Here is a 10,079-nt window from a genome sequence, read left to right as displayed (position 1 = left end):
GGCGGAAGGAGGCACGTGCTGCTGTGTGAACAGACAACAGGTAAAAAGAAGACGCGAGCAAGATGAGCAGTCTTGCAGACCAGTCTCCTCCAGATGGTGGAGAAAACCCAGGAGACGGGCTGGAGCAGATGCTTCTGCATTGGGCCTGATGTGCCTGTAATTTCTTAACAATGCTCATCCCTCATGTGGCTGGAGGGGACCAGAGGGTCGGGGATGGTGGAGGCATCAATGGCATTCACTTTCCCACCTGTTCCCCAGACATAAATCCAATTGAGCACCTCTGAGACGTCCTGTATTGTCCCAGCAGCCACGTCCCACCCGGAGATCCCCCAGGAGAACTTCCATCATCTCATCGGGAAGAAGTCCAGATGGCACAAGGAGCCTCATGCTACTGAGCAACGTGACCTGGGTTTCAGGCAAGCGGTCCAACCAGGGGCTCGGAAAAGCCATGTTGGGGGGGACTTGTTCTGCCCCCGCTGCATCGCTGTAAACCATAAAAACGCCCCCGAATCAGTCTTACAGTAAAAACTGAGCCCGCAGATTTAATTTGTTGCGCTGTCTCAGTGGGTTTATTGTTGATGAGCTTCCATTCAGCGTGTAATTAGAAGAGGGAACAACGGACACATTGTGTGTGTGTGTGTGTGTGTGCGTGTGTGTGTGTTTGTGTGTGTCCAAACGTTACTCAGCGGAGATGATGTGACTCTGCAGCAAAGAAACTGCGACATGAGTGAAGTTAATGCATCTTTATTTCATGCCTCTACATTTCATCAATCTTTCATAAGAAAGGATAGATTTTCATTCCCTTTTTCCAAAATGAAGTATCCCTCTAACGTTTCCCTTTCAACGATACGTCCACGTAGTTTTGTTTGGTTTTTTATCTCTTTCCAAACGCTCTGAATTAGCTACGATTATGTACAAATTCCTCTACGTTTGTTTGACCTTCTGGTCTTTATTCCTCACATTAAAACACTATTTATATTCGACAACATGCACAACTTTGTAATCTGGATATTCCTGTAAGCACTGGGAGACCCCGGCTCAGCAACTCTTTTAATATCAAGACCACAGACACTACAACAAAAACAAGTTGCGATGTTGCTAATCAAAGTATTAGAAGCCATCATACTTATTTTACAGAGGTTTTTTTTTTTCCCGAGTGAACAGAGCTCACAACACAGCAAAGAAAAACAGCAGGAGGGATGGGCTGAGGTCCATCTTCATACCTTTAAAGCGGTGGCAGCGCGAGACCAGCACAACTTTAGGGGGGAGAAATGACGCATTTTGGTGTGTGTATTGCTAATTTCTCTGGGTTGGTTTCGGACGCTGTGCAGGTGGAGCAGTGGAGGAGAAGCAGGATTTGGCATCGGAGTGATGGCGTGAAACACCGAGGACCCGGGCCCCATCAGTACACACGTCTCAGATGATGCCAATGAACGAGGGGATTCAAGATGGACGGGAGGGTCTGCGGAGGAGAGACACAACACCTGAATCTGGTGAATCTGGGGTCACCCGTTGGTGTCACCCGTTGGTGTCACCCGTTGGTGTCACCCGTTGGTGTCACCCGTTGGTGTCACCCGTCAGCATCTGCTGCTGTCTGTTGCTGCGTTCATAGAATCTGCCGCTTGTTGTTTTTGACTTTACAATTAGCTTCTTTTAATGCAGCGGCGCGTGTCTTTTGCCCCTGTAACGGTGACAAATTGTTGCTAGGCAACGCAGGACGGCCAGATATGACTCGCCCTGGGAGGGTTAAATTGAATTGCCAGGGGTCTGTTTCATCTGGACCCTGTTAACTCTGCATCAATAAAGACCCGCAGAGCGGCGCCGCCCGGTTCACACGCACCTTTTTTGAAATTTCATTCCCACTCTGAAGCCGCTTAGAAAAGACCGCAATCTTTAAGGTTTTCTTTGATGATGATGTCCGTCACGGCGTTGAACACGATCTCGACGTTCTTTGTGTCTGTGGCACAGGTCAGGTGGGAGTAGATTTCTTTCACGCCCTTCTTCATGTTCAGGTCCTCGAACTGTGTCTTGATGTAGCTGCTGGCGTCATCGTACGTGTTGGGACCTAAAGGGAAACACAACGAATCACCAGTCTTGTTCACTTTTGTGCTCCATCTCTTTTTTGCTGACTCCTATTATTCTTTTTAATAGGTATTTTATTCTAATTCCACACTTTCGGCTCATTTGCCAGGGATCTGTCAAACGGCGTCTCACCGTCATAGTCTGGGAAGCAAATGCTCAGATGCACTTTCTTGATCTTCTCTTCGAAGAGATCCTTCTTGTTGAGGAAAAGCACGATGGAGGTCAGCGCAAAGAATCTATGGTTGCAGATGCTGTTGAATAGATGGAGGGACTCGTGCATGCGGTTCTGGAAAAGAACAGAGAGAAGCAACAGCGAGAGCTGCTGACGGAGTCCCGACGCCCGCGTGTGCTGGATCCCACCGGCCCCATCGCCCCCACTCACCACTTCATCGTCCTCTACCAGGACCATGTCGTACGCGCTGAGAGCTCCGCAGAAGATGATGCAGGTCACGCCCTCGAAACAGTGGATCCACTTCTTCCTCTCTGACCTCTGACCTCCCACATCAAACATCCTGTTCACCAACAGGGAGGACGTGAGCGGGGCCCAGGGGCGAGTCTGGAGTCAGGCTCCGGCCCGGAACTGAGGCTTACCTGAAGTGCAACTCTTTGCAGGAGAACTGTTCTTCGATGATACCGGTGGTTTTGACTCGAGATCGCAGCACGTCCTGCTCGGTGGGCATGTAGTCCGGCTTGCTGATTCTCTCCATTTCGTTGAGGTAGCTGAGGACGGAGAAGGAGAGGGGACAGCGCTCAGGCCAGGCCTCTACACAAAAATCCATCTAAAGTGGGACCATACAATGCCCTGTAGGTCAGACACACGTCCGAGTCGCTCTTTAATGTCAATCCCTTGTTTGCTCTTTGTCGTGCTTAAAATGAAATCTTTACGAATTATCGAAAGCATTTTCCCGTGTGACTGACCCCCGGGCTACAGTGTAACTCCCAGCAGGGACTCACTATCCAGCCGAGTCGTTCAGTTGGAACTCAGCAGCTCTTTCGAAGGCAGCCTGCACGCCGGAGTCTTTCCACAGCTTCTTGATGATGTCGCCCAGCTCGGTCGGCATTGTGCCTTCCTCAATGGAGTCCGCCAAGTTCTGCAGCTTCTGTCCGTCCTCCTGTGGTGTCATCAACACACAGCAGTGAGCCGTTGGCTTATACTCACACTCACTGTTTTGCTTCCAGTGAAAGTGGTTTGATCATGTGGGATGGAGGCTCCGGAGTGGTGTGAGACCTGAGCAGTGCCGGAGCCGAAATCAATGGTCAGCATCTCCATTCCTCTGATGAGAGCCAGAGCAGACTGCAGGATGTTGCCGTAGATGACTGCCCTAAACTCCAGCTGTTCCTCTTTTGTGTAACCGCCTTGATGCAGAATCCTGGACACAAGGAAAAACTTTCATTCTCACCGATCGGAAGCATTGGTTTTATATTTATTTATTTTTGTGGACTTTGATCCGTTTTAGTTTTGAAATCACTCTGCACAGAAACATTTCCCCTGGATCTTGATAATCGACTGAACTCAGACATAAATACGTCTTGTGATCATGTCCTTACATGGTAAAAAGTCACATCCGTGTATTGTATATACTGCTGCTTACAGCGCCACCGCGTGGTGCGTTTTACGCATTGCATCAGGTTCAACCGCAAATAGCAGAGTCAGGACGTTTGTCCTTTTGACCTTATTCTATAGGCTTGACTGTAACAGGCAGTAATTCAGGAGCTTATGTCCGACCAGTGACATTAGACTAAAGTATTGTTAGTCCTTCAACTGTGTACTTACTTCATTTGCTTTACAATAGTGCTTTTCCCTGACTCACCAGCACCTGCAAGACAAGATAACGATGCAACAACGTCAATGAGCTGTTTGTCTTCAGCACGTGAACAATGTATTTCAGTGATGCTGTCAGGGTGATTGCTATAAAGAACTTCTGTGGCTTTTATGTCACAAAACGCTTCCAGACATACAAGAAACTGGGGGAAAATGCATTTTTGAGCATTAGTGTCAACATTAAAGTACATCATGAATGTTCAGATAGCTGACGTCAAATGGTGCAAAAGCGAAAACAACAAAGACTCCACACAACATAAAACTCTTCAATTATTATGCTGCTGAATAGCAGAATTCATCACTTTGGTAATGTGTATTTTAGAATTGTGTTGTATTTATTCTGTCATCAACTGATCTGCACACACTGCGGACTGCTGCTGACTTCTAGGGGATTTATCACTCCAACCGGAGTGAGTTTCACTGACCTGGGCTTATTGCAGCAGTCACAAGTCAACAGGTTTTCAACATTTCAAAAATGTCTGCGATGAGAAGCTGATTTCTGGGTGGAAATGCATCTAAAAGAATTTAAACCATCAAATGCTGCAAAGAGTAAGTGAGTTAAAACTCTCCTAGATGTATAGCATCTGCCGTCTTTAGCATTGACATGTGCAGTTTTACTGTTATATTGCTGCAGTAACAGTCATGAGGTTTGAAATTTACTGAAGGAGAACCTCGCCTCCCATTGACTGTAGCTGCCGACTGAAAACCACATGAGGGCGCTGTTTCACCCTCCCGAGTTACTGCCTGACCAGCGAGACCGCCGCTGTCCTCTGTGATGTAATCAATCAATCAAGTGTGTGTGGTCGCCTCTTTAAATAGCAGAGTAAACGTAAAAAATAATGTCATAATGCCCACGTGGTTATGCACATGTTCTAATAAAGACTTATGATGTTTAATGACCAGCTGCTTTACAAATGCAACTTCAAAAATGTCAGAACTGTTTTGCTTCAGCTGCCCTTAAGATGTTGTTTCTGGGTCTTGATCGTCGTAGACTGCAGTCTGGCTTATAGTTTGGTTTGTTTGCTTGCTTGTCTGTTTGTTCAAAATAATTTATTTTTTACCGCTGCCCTTATACACAAGTTATGTATGTAGAGAGATCAAAAAAGACCTCGACAAGTGGATCTGCGCTAAACCAGTTAGCTAATCGGATTGGCATATCACTGCTGGGCCGTGATTCATTTAGCCCAAAGGCTGCTTTTACTTTAAGCACCAATATCCTCCCTCAGCCATCAAAAATGCATTATTCATTGTGGGACAGAGGGAATTATCCAAATAAACATAGACTGCACTTCTCCAGAATTAATGCCAATTATATTGAACATTTTGACTGTTGTAGCTGAAATTTTGCACACTTTTGGAAGAAATAACTGTGTCTCATTGGGTTAAAACTGTCCATTCTGTGCAGTATTTACAGAGAACAAGGGCGATAAATGTGATCAAAACTATGATTTCATAGTTTTAGATTATTGTTGTTAAATCAGCAAGATAATTAGCTGTACTGGTTATTATTTACCAGAATTTGAGCTTTAACCACAGACTCCAACAGCAACATCACTTTAATTTCCTTCAGCAGCACCTGTCTTTCTCTCATTAAGCTCCTTCATTTAAAAGAGTTCCTTCAGCTCCAATAATCCAGACATAAATCATGAGCAGATGTTACATGTCACTGTCAGCTGTGTGCATCACATCACCCTAATAATATCATACCATAAAAGGGATTTAAAAAAACCCTGAAAAAGTCAAAACTCCACTAAAAGACATTAAGAAGCCATTTTTTTCTCCTCATCCTGGTCCATCGCGGTTTAAATGCTCAAATGTGGAGCTGCTTACTGTAACCTGCCACTTTGAGTTATCATCTCCTGCAACAAGAGTTCACTTACCAAGTAGTAACAACTTGACAGTTTTGGAGTCCTTGTCTGCATCCTCCTGCAGCTGCTTTTCCAGCTCCTTAGACTTTTTGTCCTCGGCACTTGCTCCTGCACCCATACTTTCTGCCTCCGCAAACTCAAGGTCCTCAAGGATTGAAATTTTGACGGTTGTCTGTGCGTAGGTCCAGAGAACTGTGCAACACTAATCGTGTCGAAAGGTGATTTCCTGGCGGAAGGGGATTGAGAGAGGAGGTGCTTGAGTCTTCTTGGCTTCTGGGCCTCTGTTGATTAGGTGTTCAGCTAGGACTCCCTCAAGGATCAAATCGAATGGGCTCTTTGTAACAGAGAGTCAGTTGTTAATTCCCTGTTTAAACCCCCGATTTAGGAGGTGCAACTTCCTGATTGGTCAACCAATCCAATTAGGCAAATCAAGGGCACGGCAGGTGATTGGAAGGTTCTGGGAAAACGGTCTTAATTTGATGTTTTCATCACTTTATTGCTGTTGTTGCACTTAACTGAAAAAAATAACTGAATTAAATAGTCACAGGAATCCACTGCCCAGACTTTTTTGTGGCCTCGGTCACATGGATGAGGCAGAGAGGGAGGCATTAGCCACCCTTAAACTTCTTAAGGTTAAGACACATAAATCCCAGGTGATGCGGGGGGGGGGGGGGGGGGCTGCTAAATAAAGCAACCATCAGCGCTGTCCTGTTCACAGGGCTCGGAGCAATAATGTGTCCTATTATTTTCTTTTATAGGTCTGCATCACCTCTACAGAACTCGGTGGGGCGTGTGTGTGTGTGTGTGGGGGGGGGGGGTCTATTTCTTATTCTCTCAGCCCACAGAATAAAGAACCTGCTGCCGCCTGCAGGATCAGTGCTAATCTGGCCGGTTGGAGGTCAATAATTCAATAAGAGGACAACTAATTTTGTCAACTATAGTGAAATAAAGCTGCTGAGTGTTTGCAAATACCAGATATCAGGTTATTGAGCTGTTTGGTTCAGGCTGGCTGACACTATGGCATTTTAGGAGAGTGAACAAAACTAGAAATATTAAAATCTTGTCAGTAACTTGTGTGTATTCCTCTTAATAGGAATGGTGAATCCAGGGAAAGTGTTTCCCCTGCTTCTCCAGTCAACACCAACAGGATGAAGGTGGCTGACGTCTGATCAGGCTGCAGCTTTGGAGTCACCGGCAGCTGATTTCCACTGGTTAGTGTCCAGCAAAACCAGACTACAGCTGGTAATAATTCCAGAGAGTGTTCAGGAGGATCTGATCTGACAGAGCTTTCGCCTGCCCTTCATCCAGACTGACACTCCGAGATGCAGTTTAGTGACGTCAGGCTGAAATTGGCTCAGCAGGCGGCTAAAGAACTAATATACTGGGACCCTGAGAACTGAGGGTGCAGCGCTTTCGAAGGTGATTTGGGGTTTGCGGTCAAGAGGAAACATCATAAATCTTCTTTATGAGGCGACCTTTATAAGAATGAACCTCTGTGAAGATTCAACCTGTGCAGTGTAACATCGCAGCTTGACCTTTGACCCGAGGCACATGACGCCCACGTCACACTGACTAAACTTGTACCGCCAACTGATCGGGGCTGGACCTGAATCCCTGAACATTTTCAAGCGGGCTAATCATGGTAGCACATCTAGCGATGGCGGACAATCCCATTAGGTTGAGGATGGCGTAGCCTTCGCTCCCCGCACTGCTGATCTGTTGACGAGATTACCCGCAGAGTCCCAGATCAACCTGAGAGGCAGGGGCTTAGCACATGGACTTGTATGATATAAATATCATGCAGCAGGAAGCATGAGAGCGCAGCGCATTTATTACCCAAGTCAGAAACCCAGGATGAAAACTTGTGACATGAGCACAGACGATAGTTTCAGAGGAATCGAGGGGGGGTGTCATGTGTTGATGTTGAACTCTCTTCAGGCTCCATTTCAGGAGGCTCAGGTCACCATGGATGAGCTTGTGCATTATAATCACCCCCCCCCCCCCCCAACACACACACACACACTCTTTAAAAATAAGTGCAAGTGATACAAAGGAGCAATAATCAGGCACAAACACAGGTGTTGTTTTATGACATATTTTAAATTGCATTATACTTATTCGCTGATCGTCTTACTTCTTCTCCATGTTTGCATGTATAGTTTTGTCACTATGCAAAAGAATTTCCAAGAAAGGATGAATAGAGGGACACATCGCAGTTTACAGCATTACTCACAAAGATCATCTGAGCCAGATGTGTGTTCGTGTCCTGTATTGACGACACAATCGATGTGGAAGCTGTCAAGAGCTGCTATTAATTGCTGGTTTATTGATGCGTCTTCATTGATAGGAGGGCGCCGTGAGCCCAAGGTCAACATACGTTTCCCTGTGGCTGAAGAGGGATTAACCACAGACAGCTTAACAGCAGGGGCTGTAGCCAATTCTGTGTTCTAGCAGGAACCAGTGGGCTCTATCAGTAGAGGCGCTACACCGGTCTGTCCTGTGGTTCTTGTCTCCTGCCTGTTGTCTGAAGAACGGGGTTCTATTTTACTGAATACTGTGTGTCACCTGTGCATTTGTGTGGCGGCTAATGTCAGCAGGAGGGATTATGCGTCTCGTAATCCCACATCGGACGGGCCAGAATGGTTGTATGCTTTCAAACTTAAGATATCCACACATTCATTCAAATTGTAAATTGTACATTATTTAATTTTTATTGAAAATAAACTCCCCATGTTTGTGGCTTCTGACCTCAGATTCTATTTTATATATTATCAGTAGGCCTGAAACTTTTACAAGGTTATTTTGAACCTCCAGCATTGAAATTCACCCCTCACCTGTAGACATTAAACAGTAATAACACAGTAAGAGAACAGTAATAAACATTATCTAACAATTATTTCCTATTTTGCCAACAGGCTTCATCAAATATAACTCAGTTTCCTGAACAGGACAAATATAATCAAAGGAACAATGAAGAGGAATTTACAGGTGATCTGTAAACATAAGTAACCTCCTCCTCTGGAATTAAAAAGATAAATGTAAAAGTAAATGTCAGACCAAGCGTGAATCCATGTTATCCACTCATCAAATATCAAAATATCTAATATTCAGTGTTCTGACAGCCATGCTAACCGAGCTATTATGACAATAAATGGAACCAGTGTTTTTCCCTCTCAATTGGGACACAAGTTCTTGTTTCTGGAGCCTAAATATTACTTATACAACAATGAATCACTCAATATGTGTACTTATATTTACTGTAGGGTACAAATTCTTTTACCCTCTTCTCTGTAGAAAGTTTTGTCTGACGCTGGTTTCACCCCTTTGGTCTTGGACATGGCCTCGTTCAGCTTCCTCTCATACAGGCCTCTGGTGGAGTCTTGGAGATGTGACAGGCCAGGTAACAAATGGTGCACGTACACGTAAACACAGTCATGTTTTGCTAAAGCTTTGGTGATTAGCTCTTGAAGGCACCAAGGGGCCTTTACATTTAGCAGTCGCCATGTTTGTTGTCAACGTGAGAGTTACCGTCCGGGCTCACTCACCGACCACCGGTCCGTGCTTTATCCCGTACTCATCCAGCAGCTTACTGAGCTCATCGGCAGACATGTTGGTAAGTGAAGACATTTTTAATCACAGTTTCTTTTGCTTGAAGGTGTTTTCAGTGAGTTGAGCCCTATAGTGAAAGGATTGATGACAGGTGACAGGCAGATTATGATTCTGGGCTATGATACGGAGAGTCGAGGATCTTGAAGAGAGATGAGTCTTAATGGTCTAACAACCGCAATGTGCTGATTCACCTGATTATCAGAATGAACCAATAGGTTTTCAAGTATTCACAACCCTGAGGTTGGGCAATAGCTTTAAGGCTGAGCTTAATTCATACCATTCTTGAAAGATCAAGGGCCAAAATCCTTCAGCTACTTTGATCATCAAATTTGCAGTCTGATTTCTTTGTGCGTCATATTTTGGTTTTTGGTCAGGTTTAAACTTTAGAAGAGAAAATGACAATAAACTTGTCTGGCCGCACGCAGACTAACTGAACGAGCAGCAAGTGAAAGCTGAGAGCTGCTGGTGTGTCATTGTGGGAAACCACGACCGTATTTACGCAGGTTTTTAGATGTGTCTTTGTCGCCTTTGTAGAATCATAAAAATGTAAAGCAAAGCTGTCTTATCCTCCTCACATCTCTTCTGCATCGCCGTGATCATCACAGACCCTCAGGTGTTATGGCGATGTCAAGCTCTTCTTCTCCTCTGATGACAGCGTGATGAGGTTCAGCCAGCGAACTCTCCTCAGCTCTATTTGC

General features: G+C 45.2%; 2 protein-coding genes across 2 annotated transcripts; both read right to left on the bottom strand.

Annotated features, from left to right (window-relative positions):
• Window positions 1–1,219: 1,219 nt before the first annotated feature.
• On the bottom strand, window positions 1,220–6,122 carry gnat2 (guanine nucleotide binding protein (G protein), alpha transducing activity polypeptide 2). Its single transcript, XM_003963108.3, has 9 exons — window positions 5,785–6,122; window positions 3,857–3,899; window positions 3,311–3,452; window positions 3,037–3,194; window positions 2,674–2,802; window positions 2,465–2,594; window positions 2,215–2,368; window positions 1,841–2,065; window positions 1,220–1,462 (listed from the first exon to the last, which is right to left on the bottom strand). The coding sequence occupies exons 1-8, from the start codon at window positions 5,888–5,890 to the stop codon at window positions 1,875–1,877; spliced, it is 1,053 nt and encodes a 350-aa protein (XP_003963157.1). The 5' UTR covers window positions 5,891–6,122; the 3' UTR covers window positions 1,220–1,462; window positions 1,841–1,874.
• Window positions 6,123–8,716: 2,594 nt separating this feature from the next.
• Window positions 8,717–9,467, bottom strand: LOC105419986 (emerin-like). Its single transcript, XM_029833607.1, has 3 exons — window positions 9,318–9,467; window positions 9,053–9,151; window positions 8,717–8,790 (listed from the first exon to the last, which is right to left on the bottom strand). Exons 1-3 carry the CDS (start codon window positions 9,397–9,399, stop codon window positions 8,732–8,734), a joined length of 240 nt encoding a protein of 79 aa, XP_029689467.1. The 5' UTR covers window positions 9,400–9,467; the 3' UTR covers window positions 8,717–8,731.
• Window positions 9,468–10,079: the final 612 nt, after the last annotated feature.

Source organism: Takifugu rubripes, chromosome 3 (assembly GCF_901000725.2).
Source record: "Takifugu rubripes chromosome 3, fTakRub1.2, whole genome shotgun sequence".
Taxonomy (NCBI): Eukaryota; Metazoa; Chordata; class Actinopteri; order Tetraodontiformes; family Tetraodontidae; genus Takifugu; species Takifugu rubripes.
The sequence above is the reverse complement of the archived record's forward strand: the minus strand, read 5'-3'. Positions and strand labels throughout refer to the sequence as shown.